This window comes from Centroberyx affinis, unplaced genomic scaffold (assembly GCF_046629955.1).
Source record: "Centroberyx affinis isolate AG114_WGS23_722 - 3 ecotype Tasmania unplaced genomic scaffold, CSIRO-AGI_Caff_v1 ptg001198l_1, whole genome shotgun sequence".
Taxonomy (NCBI): Eukaryota; Metazoa; Chordata; class Actinopteri; order Beryciformes; family Berycidae; genus Centroberyx; species Centroberyx affinis.
In genome coordinates, this window is record NW_027279720.1 from 150,256 (window position 1) to 166,941 (window position 16,686).

At 40.9% G+C, this 16,686-nt stretch overlaps 2 protein-coding genes across 3 annotated transcripts; one reads left to right on the forward strand and one right to left on the reverse strand.

The window, feature by feature from the left end:
- Window positions 1-1,504: 1,504 nt before the first annotated feature.
- On the reverse strand, window positions 1,505-8,499 carry afg1la (AFG1 like ATPase a). Of its 2 annotated transcripts, none has more exons than XM_071524468.1 (13): window positions 8,367-8,499; window positions 7,102-7,304; window positions 6,945-6,996; window positions 6,743-6,844; window positions 6,125-6,255; window positions 5,793-5,892; window positions 4,977-5,035; window positions 4,718-4,800; window positions 4,493-4,563; window positions 4,253-4,353; window positions 3,177-3,317; window positions 2,953-3,063; window positions 1,505-2,156 (listed from the first exon to the last, which is right to left on the reverse strand). In XM_071524468.1, the coding sequence occupies exons 1-13, from the start codon at window positions 8,491-8,493 to the stop codon at window positions 2,019-2,021; spliced, it is 1,419 nt and encodes a 472-aa protein (XP_071380569.1). In that variant the 5' UTR covers window positions 8,494-8,499; the 3' UTR covers window positions 1,505-2,018. The 2 variants fall into 2 exon arrangements, with proteins under 2 accessions (XP_071380569.1, XP_071380568.1); XM_071524467.1 differs by having other exon boundaries at window positions 8,350-8,469.
- On the forward strand, window positions 7,804-14,994 carry LOC139648376 (sex comb on midleg-like protein 4). Its single transcript, XM_071524466.1, has 8 exons — window positions 7,804-8,145; window positions 11,097-11,330; window positions 11,780-11,909; window positions 12,153-12,353; window positions 12,733-12,894; window positions 13,056-13,280; window positions 13,408-13,556; window positions 13,725-14,994. The coding sequence occupies exons 2-8, from the start codon at window positions 11,103-11,105 to the stop codon at window positions 13,848-13,850; spliced, it is 1,221 nt and encodes a 406-aa protein (XP_071380567.1). The 5' UTR covers window positions 7,804-8,145; window positions 11,097-11,102; the 3' UTR covers window positions 13,851-14,994.
- The last annotated feature ends 1,692 nt before the right edge of the window (window positions 14,995-16,686 follow it).

The window sequence follows — 16,686 nt, forward strand, 5'->3', positions numbered from 1 at the left end:
TTAACAATTTACTATGCACGATATGCAAATGTCCACCTTGTAGCCCAGGCCAGCACGTGTCTGTCCTCTCGCAGACGCGTATCCGTCCCAGGCAAACGGGTCGGGATGACCAGCATTAACAAAATATTGCCATTTCCAGCGCACAGCCCACACCCCTGTGGAAATGCATTGCAATTTCGCGAAATGTGTAGTTAGGAAGAGTCAGCAGCGAGTCTTGAAGGAATCCAAACGGCGTTCCTTTACAAGCGCTCGTCCTGAATGGCGATCCTGCGACATGCATGCCAAAAAAATTATAAAATATTACATTAGTGTCACCACATCAGCTTAATCATTCCGTATATTCCGCTGCCATCTTGACCGTTTCCTTTCCCAAGTTCTTTATCATCCGTGCAGCGAGCTGCCAGTGTGCTGCTGTCTGGAGACCATCAAGGCGGAGCGGAGGTTGGCTTCAATAGGCCCCGCTCCTGAAAAGCTGCTGGAGAAATGTGTGTCGAAGCTCAAAAGCAGCCTCTCCGAGCTAAAAATGATGCATTCTGGCAGCTCATCTCTCGCATCTTGAATAGTCCAGCATGGCAGCCCCTATGGCCAGCAGTCTGCTGAAACAGTTCATTCAATCTATTGCTGTGGTGGCGCAAACGCTCCGTGTCCGAGTGGAGAGAAAAAGACCTGCCCCCCCCTCCACCTCCCCAGCAGAAATTAAAGCGACAGCATGTACATGTCGCCTGACAGCAATGACATAATAGCCATCAGTTGTGTGCACCTTTACTGTCATGTCACCATAGTATTAACTGTTTGAGATGAGTGTAGTATATGATCAGGAATAATATAAGGCCAACATCACTAATACAGTACAATGTTATGTTGTTGCAAGCTGGAAGTTGCAACAATGTTACTGTAACTTCAATATAAACAACTTCAGTATAATCTGAACTCCTTAACACTATTCCCAGTTGTTTGAAAACATTAATGCTTAACAATGGCAAACAGCAGTGACTTATTATTGTGCTTTAAAGGGTTTAGATTTCATATCCACAAAAATTATAACCACAAATTCTACTAAATAAATCCACTTCTGTACTATTAATACTTTTGTTGGGATAGGAGATAAACTCTTAAGTACTTTTTTCCCCTCACTCTCACTTCTCACACAGTTCTGCTCTTTGGTTTTGCAGGGCAGTGTGTGTATTAAAGTGATTTTTGTTTTTTAATAAAGCAGAAGAGTAATGCTCATTGGCAACAAACTAAACATAAATCAACTGCAGTAATGTGAACCTCTTGAATTGTTATTGGCCTCATTTATCATACTAGATACAGAGAAAAAAATGTAATGGCCCTGTAAACTAAAACACTTCATCTCCTGCTTTCTATGTTTTGAGTGAGAGTCCACTGCCCTTTTATATGCCAGACAAATTAAAATACTGATGAAAGAGGCCTAGTGTTATTGCACAATGCATCTGTAAAATATTCTAAGATAAATATTTCACAAGCACCATTTACATAAATAATCAGAAATAGACAGCTTCAGATCCCAAACCATTCTGTTGCCACTGTATTCAGATTTTACAGTGTTAGAATCATATACACCTCCTTGAAATACATCATACTTTTCAAAATCACATCTCAATAGAGATAGCTTAAAATGCCTCTTCTCATAAAAGTCCTTTGGGATTCCATTTCCAAAAGCCCACCAACTCTTTCCCATGGGATAAACAAAAGTAAATACAGTTGGACCGTTACAATACAGAGTTGAAAGCAATGACACCCCCCAAAGGTTCATCTTAAAAATGATCTGTACACACTATGTAAAGTGCAATGGCAGAATAAAATGATAAAAGGCTTTAATAAGTCAATAAATACTTTGCAGCGAGTCTCTGTACAAGGTTTGCACACATCATGTTGGATGGTGCCGTTCGGTTTGTGCGGGCCCAGCTGGATAAGATGAGTAGGAGTAGTGTTGTCTTGGCTGATATTTGGCAGATCGGAGACTTGTGGAGTGCAGCCTGTGACTTTTCCAAATGTTACACCTGCGATTTTGTGCTTCTGTCCCCCTCCACCCAGTACTCCTCTGTCTGCATCTCTGTAAGACGGGACACTGTCCTCTGGAAGGCAAACACTTCCTCTTCTCCGGTGAAGATGGACAGGCTGCTGGCTGCGTCCTGTTAAAACAACAGTGTAATAATTAGATGAATGAGTTAACTCAGGATGGCACTACATCTGCCAGGGTTAGGGGTTCAATTCCCTCTGAGGCCACCCATACTTAAAATGTTACTTTAGATGAAAGAGTCCTAATGGTATTCCCTAAAATTAATTAATTAAATAGAAAATCATTGTAGTCCTTCTGTAATCCTTGTATAGATGTCAACTGTGGATATGATGCTCGCTCTAATTAATATTTTTTTTCCAATATCAGCCTTGTCATTTGTTTTTCTTTTTAAATGTAATTTTATTATGATTATTTTACTGATTTTCTCTTATCAGTCTACTCACATTCAACCTATGTATTTTTTAGTTAGGGTGCACAATATGTGGGTTCGAGAGGGAGGGGAATTAAGAGAGGGTGGGATTGTTATAATTAAAAAACAAATAAGTGGAAGTTTGTGAATTTGTCTTTTCATGTAGATCTGCTTTCAAATTCCTAATAAAAGCACAATAAAAAAAGAAAATCCTTGTACATTAGATTCTTTTCTTTGATGTTTCAATACTGAGTATGCGCTCATCTACTTTAATATACAGCAGCATATTTAAGGAGTTCAGTCTGTCATACAAATCAACAGAAAAAGCCACTCACTCCACACATCTGGTGGACTGTTTTCTTTTCAGTCCTGTGTTGCAAGTTCTACTGACTGACAGCCAACAACTTCAGCCAGTTTGATTAGCCACATTTTCCACTTCCAAGTATGCAGCGAACACGAAAAACAGGTTTAGCTGAGAAAACAAAGTCGGAGCCCTTACCCTTTTCAGCCCCAGGTCGTCCATGAGGATGTGACTCTCGTCGTGATCGTGATCCCCACCGTGCACAAAAATATCCTCCAGCGGGTGATCTGCCAGAATCACCACCCGCACCTCAATCGAGACAAAATGAACCATTAACATACAAAACACTGCTAAAATTCAGTTATTTACAATAGGTCAAATGTATCTGAAGGCCTTCAAGAAAATTAATAACTACGATGTACCTTATGGTCATAGAGGGCATCTATAAGCGTTATGAGCCGCCTGGCTTGAGTCTTCTTGTTCAGCGTCAGCAGAGGAATGTGTCGGATAAAGATGGTGTCAAACAGCCTGGACATCTCCAGGTAGTCACTGGCCCCTAGAGGCTGAAACAGCACATTAGGCAATTATCTCAGGTCCATTCAACTAGGTGTCACCAGTACCACGGCTTGTAGTTATCAAGAATAGAATAGAATAACTTTAATTTTCCCGGGATGGAACCTTAGTTGTAGTGGCCAGCAGTTGAATGACAAACCGTAAAAACCAAACCAACACAAGATAAACATATTAAGGTGGGAAAACATTCATATAAACATATTAAGAGAAGGATTTCTGATCTAGAATCACACTACAAGGACTATACTGGCTAATGTTACGGTACACTTTTCATTTCCATGTGATTTTTTAGATCTGATAATCCACACTTGGCCTGAAAATGCCTGTTATAAGATTCCTGTGGGTGTATGCATTTAAATACATGTCCCTGCTCATCCTCTCCATCTCTTGAAATTGCTCTTTGGGGTATTTTGGCTGGATTGTGTCAACGCCATGTAGAATTCCAATCATAATACAAGCCTGATGACTTCCAAATGTGGTTTTGAAGATCCAACAGCAATATGAAAAAATACCTGGGACACTGATGACGGCCGGAGTGCCGAAATAAAAGTGAAATAAATTATGCTTAAAAATATCCTTGCTGACTGAATGTGATTCCATTCTTATTAATGGACATTTCATACAAAGATAATGCACTGAATAGTGTGAGCGCAGTGGCCCAGCTACACACTAAGAGCAATGTGAACAAAGCCTGATGTGTGTCCTGTCAGTAATCAGATGCTAAAAATATATTGCCAATAAAGCAATAAATGTAACAAAACCATAAATTTGAAAACGTACAGCCACAGAAAGATCAAAAGACGCCAGATCAGCAGTCGCACTCTTTTAAGGATGATACATGTAGACCTATGCTACCATTACATCATCATACTCATCATGCAATATACAGTATATTTCACAATAGATAAAGGGCTGAGACACTTACTCTATCGCACAGCTCCTCAAAAGTACAGTCTGCTATGGTCCCACATGCTTTGTTCAGACGCACTTTCCTGTTATGTACGTTCAGCACCCTTGGTCGTGTTACTGTGGGGAAAAGGCATTATGGTAAATACACGTCACAATGCAAAAAGGTTTCAATTTCTGAGGCAATAGCAACAAAACGGACAAGAAAATCCCCTAATAACAGCTACAGCATTACAAAGTTAAATGCTAATCCACTTACTGTCGTTCTGTTTAAACGCCAGCTCATCAAACATCTTATCTAGTGTAGCTTCTGCATCCGCCTCACTTGAGCTGAATTAAAATGTAATAAGGCAACATAAAAAAAACACCAAACATTTATACTACTGGCTTGCAGTGATCAGTGAAGAAAAATAATCCTAAATACACACTAAATACAGATAAATCCAGTACAGTTATTGATTGGTTTGCGTCATGCATTACTTACAGAAAGTAGAGTTTTCCAGCGGATGGCCTATTCCTTTTGCGGTAATCTATCCCAGAATCCAGGCGAAGAGTTTGGCAATATCGCTGCATGGGAGGGAAAAATGATTACCAATACATGCCTTTAAAATATAAAGATTATGACAGAGGTTTCAATAAGCTTATCACAAATGGCAACAGCTGGCATTGATTTTGTAACTGCAGCACATATGCCTGAGGCATGTCAAAGCCACAGCTCTTTAATTACCTCTACTTTTCCTTACCTGCAACACGGCAATAAAAGGCACAAAGTTGACTCTCTGTAGTCCATTTTTATACAAGTCTGAGGAAAAAGAGTGGTGATCATAAGATGTTTTCCCATTTGCTTTGATTATTCTAGTTAAAGTTTAAAAGTACAGAGTCTTCAGAAAGTATTAACCCCCCTTAACTTTTTTCTGCATTTTGTGGTATTTTGCGGTTAGGTTCTTGTCTCCTCCCTGAACAAGGTCTTTCTTGTCCTGTTTGGTTGGAACCAGCTCTAGACAGTGTGTGGGTAGTTCTATATTTTATCTATTTCTTAATGATGGAGCCTTCTGTGCTCAAGTCAACTCCCACAACTTCAGAAATTGTTTTATACCGTTCCCCGGATCTGTGATTCCTTACAGTTCTGTCCCTGAATTCTACACACAGTTCCTTGGATTTCATTTTGGAGTTTCTGCTCTTGACATGCACCGTCATCTGTGGGACTTTATCTAGACATATATGTTACATTCTACATAATAAAAAATGGACTCCAATCAAATTATACAGACTTCTTAAGAACATTCAAAGGAATTGGATGCACCTTAACTCAATTTGGAGTGTTGCCCAAAACATTTCAGCTTTTCATTTTCAATTAATATGTAAAAAAAAAATGTAAATAAAAAAATCTACTTTGACATTTTGGGTTATTGTGGAGATCAGTGCCAAAAAAATCCTGATTCAATCCATTCTGAATTCAGGGTGTAAAATACAGAAAAGGTCAGGGGGGTTGAATAGTCTCTGAAGGCAGTCCAGCAGACGGGATTTATTGAGGAAATGTTGCGCCACTTGCTGCTCACCTTCAGGGGGACGATTAGAGGTGGCTACCACAACAACACCGTTCAGGAACAGGTTCTCAAAAAGCTGCTTGAGAATCATGGCATCAGCGATATCAGTGACCTGGAAGATTGTGTTACAAATAAATCAACTGTTGTCACTCCTTTTATTTTAGCAGTTGTCCTGCAGTCCAGTGAGTAGAGCAGCATGACAACAACACTGACAAGGTTAGATTAGGTTCAACTGCCACTGACACCACAGACACTAAACACGTATGATGTTGTAAATGTCAGTTTATCTCAAAATCTATGGCTCCACTGAGAAAAAACATCAAAAGGGTCAATATTCAAATTACCTGAAACTCATCAAAGCACAAAAGGCAAGCTTCCTCACTAATTTCCTCAGCCACTGGTGCAATGGGGTCGTAGGATTTGGCCATCTTCCCTGCTTTCCTCTTTGGCATGCTCTGTTTCAGCCGATGGATCCCTTAACACAAAAAGTGAAAATAAAAAAAATCAATCTCTGTTCTAGTTCTGTATTATAAGCTGTGGGATGTAAAGGATGTTCTGTTCAGAGGAAGTACAAACAACAAAGAAACATAAACATAAACACTGGAAGTTGGCTGGCTAAAGAAAATACACGCTACTAAACAAACATCCATTTTACTTTTTATTGTAATATTCTGAGAGTCATTCAGGATGAAAAGTTGCTGCGTTGCATAGTGTGCAAGCTTGTTTTTTCTCAATCCAAGTATTTGTACAGTACAGCTAAACTGATACCAAAATCTGCCAGACTCTTAAAGCCTGTTAGCGTTATAAATGTATTCGCACCATTTTACAGCGGAGTGTTGATAAAGCAGAAAGCCAAACATTAAATGTACACAGTTACCATTAACACAGGCTAACAAATACACAAAATAGAGGTTTAGATTTGGTTAACTGACAATAGTGTGATGGTATCAAAATGTACTCACTTTTATGCACATCCAACATGAAGCCATGGAAATGAACCCTCTTTTTCTTTTCAGTCTCAACATGTGAATAAAACATGTCCATCACCATAGTTTTCCCTGTGCCTGGACACAATAAAGACCAAACAAATCAAAGGAACGTATCAATTCAACACATAATTGACAACTTTGTCAGAGGAATTAAATTTAAATTTACAATACTTACCGACATCACCGTAGATGTAGTAACCTTTAGGAGGCTTAGGCTTTGTGAAAAACTGAAAGATATGGGGGGTGGGAAATCATAAAATAGATTCTCATTAACTTTTTCATTCGTTAGTCATAGGATGAAAGCATCAGTGAACATGCAGAGACCTAACTACCTTCGAAAAGAAAGACGTTGGCGTGTTGCTGTATCCTCTCAGGGTTTTGCGCATCTGATCCAGCTTCTGCAGCACTGCTTTCTGATGTTCATCCTCCCGCAGCGAGCCATCCCTAATAAGACTGTTGTAGTGTTCCAGTGGCCCAGTGAAGCCGCCATTGGCACTGCTGTCCTCCACTGCCTGCTGTGCATTTACAGTGTAGCCTTGGAAACAACAGCACAGATAATACGAGACATCAGCTGGCTGACTTGAACGACTGTTTACCCCTCAAATCTTAACATACCAGAGTTTATTGATGTGACCGCGCTAATGTTACTCTTGTGGACCATGTCCAAAGGTTAGCCACTGACAAGTACAGTGGCAGCCTTGAGAATGCCTCTCAGAATGACCTACCGGTGCGATGTGCGCATGCGCAAGCGTTTACAGGGGGATGAAAAGGTGTTTTAACCACAATTACGTTGGTAGGAGCGCATTCTGAGAGTCATTTCCTGGCCGTCAGGATGTCTAACCACATTTGTGGGGGCAGAAGCACATTTTGATAAACATTTTATGACCGACAGGATGCGCTGCCCATGTTTTAACCACATGTAACTGTATGTAGGTAGAGCATTTTGATAGATGTTCCCGACCCACGTTTTAACCATATTTATGTGGGTAGTAGCAGAGATAAATTAAAAGTAACGCTTTTTGATAGATGATCCCTTCCTGTCAGGGTGTGCTTCCCATGTTTTAACCACATTCATGTGGGTAGTAGCAAAGATAAATGAAAAGTCTCTGGTAGTAGCGCATTTTGATTCATTTTCCCGTCCTGTCAGGAAGCGTTACCCGTGTTTTAGCCGCTTTTATGGAGGTAGAAGTGCTTTCTGATTGATTTTTCCTGCCTGGCAGGGTGAGCTATCTTGATTTTTGAAGATAGCTTAAGCTCATGCCGAGTGAGAAGCTCATTTTTTCAGACTAGTGACAGTTTGAACTACCGGTAGGTCATTCTGGGAGGACAGCTCACTTTCCTTTAAGGATAAAGACACGGCTGGTGATAACAACAAGGTACGTTTTTTTTTTTTTTTCCAGCGGGTCAAACATTTACAGCCGTATAGTCAATGTACTAGATTTACCATCTGAAGATAGCAGTTACCGTTAACGTTAAGTTAAAAGTAGACCTAGCTAAACCAGTCAGCACTGAACTATCTAGGCGACATCATCAGACATCTAGGTTAACATGTTTCACACTGTGGCCACAAAACGACTCACCAAAATAACAGTCTCACCTCGTCTGGAAACGTCTGTCAAAGTCTTTAGCAACTTTCTCGAGGTGTATTGCTCTCTCAGAAGATATCGTAAGCCCGGTGCAACTGAGGGTGACATTTTTACAGACAGCGGTATACACGCCGCCATCTTGGTTTCAAATTCTCTCGATAAAACTTTATTAGCAAACAAAACAGACAAACTTGCAGCTCGCTATCCGCCAACAGAGGGCAACGTTTCGGTCCCTCTATCCACTATTTTATGTGTAATAACCTATGGTAATAACATTATAGTAATACAACATTTAAGATAAGAAATGTGACGGTAAAAAAAAATGCGTTGCAACCGTGCTGATAAATCCAATCCGAGATTTATTGTTTTATGTTTTCTTCTTTCTTGTCATTATTTAATCATAAGCACTCACATCTGCTTTGGCAACCGTACAAAAGCCATAATACTAGTGAGTGTAGGCTGTTAACATAGCCTACCCACTGGTGTATTATTGCTATACTAAGATACACGGTAGACTAATGTATCACCTTATAAATAAATTATGTTGTTGCACAGTGTAGAGTTAGACTAGGCTAAATTTACAAAATTTACCCTGTATCAAAAGTATGAAATACCTAAAATGGAAACACTTCAATAACCTAGTGTTTTTGATGTGAAAAAAATATAGAAAACAGAGAAATAAAAGCAGAGATAACATATATTGGCCAGATATGCCCCATTTACATGTGAAATGTGTTAAAATATGCTTGATCTATTATAGGCTAATATTAGATAGCTGCACTGTGAATATTAGCAATCATACTTTAATGTAGGCTAGATACAACCACAAAGAGTGCAGTGTCTATAAGAAGCACTATAGGGAAACTAAAATAGAACAGAATAATTTATAGCACACAATAACAGTTAAATGCACATATCCTATAAATACACATCCGATAATATATGCACACATGCACACACACAGTAGAGAGAAAGAGAGAAAGACTGCCTTATTCCAGTGTATTAACCTGTGTATTAACCTATGGAAAAGTTTTGTAAGTACACAATATTACTGTGTAGGTACTTGATGAAAATCTCTCTAATACATAATGTACATACAATAGTGTAACACACCATTCAAATGGCTTCATTAAAACGTGTTGTTAAACTGTTGTAAATACATTATGTATTAGGGCGATTTTCATCAACTACCTACACAGTAATATTGTGTACTTACAATACTTTTCCATAGGCTAATACACAGGTTTATACACTGGAATAAGGCCATTGAAAAGTGAAGTGTTACCAAATAAAGAATTTCCATTTAATATTTATACTTTTCAGACTTTCAAATGAATGTTCCCATTGTAATTAGCAGCACAAGGCTGTCCTTAGTCTAATTAGATTTCCCCAATACTGAGCTTGAGTTGCAGACAAAACATGAGAGATAACCGTCGGGGTGTTACAGGCTTACAGGCTTGTTGCCATGACAACAGAGGAGCCGTTCTCTCTCTCTCTCTCCCTCTCGCTCTCTCTCTCTCCCTCTCGTGCAGGCACACACTCTCTTTCGCTCACTCGCTCTCTCTCTCTCTCTCTCTCTCTCTGTCTGTCTCTCTCGTACACACACACACACATACACACACACACACACACACACACACACACACATATACACACATACACATACTATTACAGTGGAATCCGCCTTGCTTTGAGATTCGTGCTCTGCTATTGGAAGCACGCAAATATAGGAAATACAGCAAGGGACAAGGGATACTCCTCCAATCCATATCTGTTTTGGATGGTGAGTGCCTATTGATCAAAAATGGTTTGTTTACATATCCTCCCGTGGTCTTTGTGTTTGCATGAGAAATCTGCTTAACCTAAGATTAATCATACCAGTATGTCATCATTTTGGGGAAATTCATTCTTTCCGGTTAGCTCTCATTCTGCTGAATGGGAGATGTGCCACATGTTTCTTTTCTTGTGGCTGCTGTTTTTTTTTTTTTAAGATTAGGGTGGAAGCTGTCATCGTAATGGTAATTCATAGCTGGGTAGCCATGGTGAAGTCAATTTCCCCCTCCCTCTGCCACTGCTGAATGCATTAGTCTAATGAGATGTCTGCAGCCTGTGTGCCGAGCAGCAGCAGCAGCAGCAGCAGCAGCAGTAGCAGCAGCAGCATTAACTAAAGGGACGGGGAGAGCAGGGGGAAAAACAGATACAGCTAGAGCAAGATGGCTTTCACTGCATTGTGAGGGTTGTTTTTTTTTGTTTTGCTTTATAGTCACCTTTAGGCTTCTGGGACCTAAGACAAAAGGGCTTGGCTCTCAGGCATTCACAATAGAAGACAGCAGGTAATAGAAGCCCCCTTGGTGTATGGTGTTATCATAGCAGGATGGAGGTGCTGTTTCCTCCACAGCTCATGCATGGCTGCCTTTGTGTTGTTTGATTACGGTGCTCTACTAAATGCTGCTTCTCTCACTGCATTGCCCAGCTGAGTATTCTGCAAGCTCCTGATGTTAACTGTGTTGCTGTTGTATGCCCCGCCAAGCCGTTATGCGTCCACTATCTCTGCTCTGCATTGATGCTAATGGTGCTCTCTGATAATGTGTTATTCGGTTGTTGTGGATTAGGTTTAATGGGAAACGATGTGAAGCAAATGTACACGTTTTACGCCTTTCCGCTGTGGTTTTCTATGTGTCTGTTTGAGATCGATGGTTGTTTATCTCTCCTTTGTGTCCCCCCCCCCCCCACACCTCCAGCTCCAAATGAGTGTACCTGCAGCAACAGCACAGAAATCAGACAGCAACAGTGAAATGCAATCAGCTGCAGTGACTCCCTCCTTCATTCCCAGCCAGTCAGGGAAGATACCGGGCAGGAAGAGAGGGAGACCCCCACTCCGCAATGTCGCCAAAATGGATTTTCCAAACCGTTACCCTGAATCCCTCCCTCCCCTGAAAGTGCCAAAGAAGAGGGGGAGAAAGCCAGGCTTCAAGGTCAGCCAGATGGGGGGAATGGGGATGAGATATAGTCTGTGGATGCAGCTTGTTTAAAAATGCATGTGTACACACACACACACATACACACACACACACACAGTGTCCATGCCCTTCATATTTTGTGAGACCCTAGTGTTACAGAGAGAGACAACATCTGTTAGGCTTTGTTCTGCTGTAGTCAAATATTATGGAAATGCTGCTACATGTAAACCAGCTATGAGAGGGAAGTCATTACTGTTAATACTTCCATTGTACTTGTCAGTGGAGACACAGTCATCATCTGCAGCACGAAGCACAAAACTATGCTTTCGATTTGGCATTGCTATTAGGTTTTAATTGAACATCTTTGCAGACAAATCCAGCGTCCGCCTCTACAGGATTTAGCATGCATAAATAAACAATATGCCCAAAATAAACAGAGGAACGCAAACATGTCTTCTTCACAGCTCAAACCCAGGATGGTGATGACGCCGCTGGCTATTTCTCCGCCCAGCAGCACTCCTGAGCCTGATATGAGCTCCATTCCTCAAGATGCCGCCACCATCCCCCACTCTGCCACGCCCCAGGTGCTCACAGGTAGGACACAAAACCCATTATAAGGAGCACTAATGGCCTTTTGTTTTGGCCAGCTCAGGTGCGACATTAAACACAGCCTGCATTTGAATAGCTTAAAACTGATTTGTTTAAACACATTAACCGGAAAAACAAGGTTAGGTGAACATCTCTTACTCTCTCCTCTTCTATCCCACTCTTTCTCGCTCTCTCTCTCTCCCATACCACATCTACCTGTATTTCTGCCTATCTGCCTCTCTGTATCAGTCTGTATCTACATCAACAAGCAGGCCAACACGGGCCCCAACCTGGACCGGAAGAAGGTTCAACAGCTCCCAGATCACTTTGGGCCCGACAGGCCCTCTGTTGTGCTGCAGCAGGCCGTCCAAGGCTGCATCGACAGCGCCTTCCAGCAGAAAGCAGTGTTCACTCTGCTCACACAAGGCTATGGGGGAGAGAAAATATCAGGTATCTTACAAACCTCCTCCTCAGGTGTTTCTGTGTAGCCGATAGATGCACTCATATCAGTTTCTTTACTTTTTGATACACAGGCAAAATAGCAAATTTAAAAGCATATTTATTGATTGGTCATCTTTGTACATAAGCAGAGTAGCTGAGGGTTTGCACAGGTTTATGGAGGATGGCTACAGTTTCCTCTGCACCCACACATTTGCCTAATTCCCATAGGATTACAGTATACCAGTATAACCACTTCTGCAACTAGCGCTACGCCACTGTACTAAAAGTGGCTTTGAGAATCATCCCAATCATTATCAGGGCAAAAATGACCTAATTAGCAATCAAGTGCATCTTAACTGTTAAGTGTTTCTATGTTTTGCTCTCTCAGCCACATTTGATGGGAAGCAGCACCTTTTGAGCCTCCCTGTGGTGAACAGCATCGGCTATGTGCTACGTTTTCTGAAGAAGCTCTGCCGCAGCTTGCACTGTGAAAACCTCTTCAGCGATCAGCCCATTACCCAGCACAGCGGTGGCTCCTACCAGTCAGATGGTATTCCACTTTCTACATTTTGTCTCTGTAATAGACGCTACAGTACAAATATAACCAAATTGTAGGGTTGACACCAAATCTAGAGGGAGTTTGTCATCGATCGCCCATCGCCGAAGCCTCCATCTTGTCTTTAACGTGTATTTGTGTCCCACCAAACGCAGCTGAGACATCTATGGCTGAGGATTACCATCTAGACCAGTCAGACGCCAAACGCTACTCCGTGGACCCCGGCGACTCTGCTTTCAGCTCCATAAGCTCCTCCTACACGCCAAAGTCCTCCTACGGGTTCCGCTCGTCACAGCAGTTCTCCAACGGCTCCGCCCCCATGGGCATGTGCAGGCAGTCGTCCAGCAGCCCCAACACATTCCTGGAGAGCAACAGGACAGGTGAGAGGCCGTCCGAGGCAAAACCAATCTCAAGCTCATCGTATCTCGATATACCGTTGTTTGATTCACCATCAAGATCTAGAAACTCCTTCATCTTACCTCTCTATCTCGCTCGCTGTTCTTCCAGGAGGCTATAATGCATCTCCCGAGTCCCAGGAGTCCAAGGCCCCCCCCAATAAGGACCCATCCACCTGGTCTGTGGAAGACGTCGTCTGGTTCATCAGGGATGCGGACCCCCAGGCCCTCGGCCCTCACGCAGACGTCTTTAGGAAACATGTAGGTTGTTTTTTTCCACTGCGTTCTTGACAGCCTGCCTCATTTCACTGTTGACTTAACTGGCTGGGATGAACATCCAGCAGAATATGGGTGAATAGAAATGTAGTCTGTATTGTGGTAAGGTTAGCCGTCTCTTGTTGATTTGACGTGAACTTCTGCTTTTCACAGGAGATAGATGGAAATGCCTTGCTACTTCTAAAGAGTGACATGATCATGAAATACCTTGGACTGAAGCTGGGGCCAGCCTTGAAGCTTTGCTACCACATCGACAAACTAAAGCAGACCAAGTTCTGAAAGCTTTCTGAATCCAACAATACATTTTGCTGATGGTTTTTGCATTCCATGATGTCATGTAGTGATGACCGATCGCAAATTCACCCCTTTCTCATTTAATATTCTGGTTTTGGCACAGATTTTGAATGAACAACTCTCAGATTGTGGAATGCATCCTCCATACACATGTTGACGTAATGTAATCAGTAAGGCCAGCGTAAGGAAAATGCAGTTTCAGTGATGGAGCTTCGTCTCCCAACTGCACAACACAGGCTGCTCCATACTGAATTGTCATTTGATAAGAAATGTATAACAGAAAACACTTTATATCCTGAAGACTAGTCTCACTTTCTCAAAACTCAAAAGCATCTTGTTTACTCATGTTTACCAAGCTAAAAACATATCCATAATATAATATGACTTTACTGAGAAACAGTGCATCAACTGCTACGCTGTTTTGATCGAGAGATTAAAAAAATTCATTTTGATACTATTTTTTCACATTACTTTATAAAAACAAGGTAATGGTTCCATGTGATTAGTAAAACAATCATTGTTTTTAATATAATTTTAATACAAAACAATATAATCTAAATAAAACAAAATGATAGCCTACATAGAAAGACAGAGACTCTCTTGTTACATATAATGAGAAAAATGAGAGCATTGTGAACGTGATATAATATTTATGTTTCAATATGCAAGATTGTTACATGCCAATTATCCCCATAGCCTCTTCATGTATACTCATAAGAACTGGTTTTTAATTCATATGTTTCTATGTTTTTAACAAGCATCGGTGTTGATACAGAGGTTGTCAATATACACCAAACACTTAAATGTTACACTGAGAAAACCTAAATGGCTATCTAAATGGGTATATAATATAGTATTGCTTTTGTATACCACTTTGGTGTACAGTATGCATCCTTTTTTAATCAATTAACCTTTGTAAGTGAATGCTGCTGTAAAAATATTACATGTAAGCCATGCCTAGTGAGATCGAGCTAAGGTGTTTTATTTTGAAAATCATTATGAATAAGAGTTTTAGAGAAAGCTGAGTGGATCAGTACTCTATACTGGTGCTAAAGTTATCTATGTATTTAACTGTTTGCTTTTGTGTTTGTGAGATGTAAATGAAATCCTATGTGTATACTGTACCGTATGTGAGTATTAAATTAAGAAATCAAGTAATCTGAGCTTGTGTGTGTGAGAAAGACTATTTATTTCTCTGTCTTATGAACCGTTTTCATTTTGTGTTCAAGGCTTGTGTGTTTTCGGCTTATTGAAATACACAATATTATCACTTGTTTTCATACCCAAAACCGCTAAACGGATCCAGATTTGGACGTGGGCCCACGCATCTGAGAGTTATTTGGCTGGGGACTTCATCTGAGCGTGCTTTAACACACATTTAGGCCTGATTTAACACAGAACGGTGACCTACATCAGTGATTCCCAAACTATGGCCCAGGGACCTCCAGGGGTGCTTGAGGGGCTCCCAGGAGGTCCCCAGTGAAAATGAGGAATAGTTTGTCCCTATAAATTTGCCCAGTGAGAGAAAATATAAGGATAACTGCTTAAATGGTAGGTTTCATTCTCCCCACTGTGGTTATCAGCCCAAATACAGTATAGACTGTTACATAATTATATACAAATTCACACAAAAATCTTCCTCAGGACAAAATCTTACCAAATGGAGGTCTAATGCACATCTATTTGGGGTTTCTTGGCATTAAAACATTTGGGGATGCCATTTGGGTGAAATGAATGGTAAGATTGAAACATGTGGTATGATTATTCTTTAATAAAATAATCATTGTGCTTAATGAAAATCATTTTTATTTTGCTGTGGACAGGTTATAGGACACCTTCATGGATCATATACCATTTAGACACCCACAGCAGTCTGTTTCATGTAACAAGCAGTGAAACTGGGGACAATCAGGCGTTCAATATGTCTGCCAAAAACAAAAAAGCCTAATGAATTTTTGGCCAGGGGCTTTTTTTTTTTTTTAGGATTATTAAACATTTTACAGGGTTTAAACAGATATAGGCTAAAATGTCTGGGGCAATTAGTCATCACTGACAATGTAGGCTATTATTTGGACAATGTGATAGATTATTACACGCATGTCATCAAAGTACTGTATGTTGCATAGACGCACACAGTTTAGAGGAATCATAACCCAGGACATGTATTCCCTGATGGTGTAAATAAGGTTTGCAATCCTCATGGTGAAAGCGTCATTATACCACCGTGCAGTTATAACGACGCGGGCTACACCTAAACCTAAAGCAGGCAGGGTTTTGAGCAGAGCAACAGTGAACTTATGATCAGGCTGTGATGCACACGGGTGACGCCGTGTTCCTATAGTCGCATAACCAAAGACTGGCGTGGGATCGGTCCCTGCTGCGCCTCATCTGGAATAACGTCGGGAAATCGAGAAATTCATCCAGCGTTTTTAAGAAGGCGAGCAGTGTGAGAATAAACCCCCCTTTGGGCAAACGATTTCATCGGAAGGGGTTTTCTGTACTTTGCAGGAGCCGGTGCAGATTTATTCCGATATAGAATCACCAAATTTATAATAAGGTAAGAAGTAATTGCCTGCAGATGTATTAGCCTATGTCACATTGTCAAATGCTTATTTGAAATTATACAGGGAGTGAGCGATGAATGGTTTACGTTAATGTATCACGTATTTTTTTTAATCATTTTTCTCCATTTGAATGAATGGGAATGGGGAGAGGGGCTGGCATGCTATCGGGGAGAGGTTTTGGCACCTGCGCATCCCTTAAAATAAAGGCATTTCGTTTTGCCTGGAAACAACCAGAAAAAAAAACCTTGAGGAATAAT

Bases quoted from the DNA above. Each gene is read 5' to 3' on its own strand.
- afg1la (XM_071524468.1), bottom strand. From the start codon at position 8,493: ATGGCGGCGTGTATACCGCTGTCTGTAAAAATGTCACCCTCAGTTGCA. The intron at 6,997-7,101 runs GTAGTTAGGTCT...CATATCTTTCAG, and splicing joins CAACGTCTTTCTTTTCGAAG to TTTTTCACAAAGCCTAAGCC. The intron at 5,893-6,124 runs GTAATTTGAATA...ACAATCTTCCAG, and splicing joins TGTGCTTTGATGAGTTTCAG to GTCACTGATATCGCTGATGC.
- LOC139648376 (XM_071524466.1), top strand. From the start codon at position 11,103: ATGAGTGTACCTGCAGCAACAGCACAGAAATCAGACAGCAACAGTGAA. The intron at 11,910-12,152 runs GTAGGACACAAA...TCTCTGTATCAG, and splicing joins CACGCCCCAGGTGCTCACAG to TCTGTATCTACATCAACAAG. The intron at 13,557-13,724 runs GTAGGTTGTTTT...TGCTTTTCACAG, and splicing joins CAGACGTCTTTAGGAAACAT to GAGATAGATGGAAATGCCTT.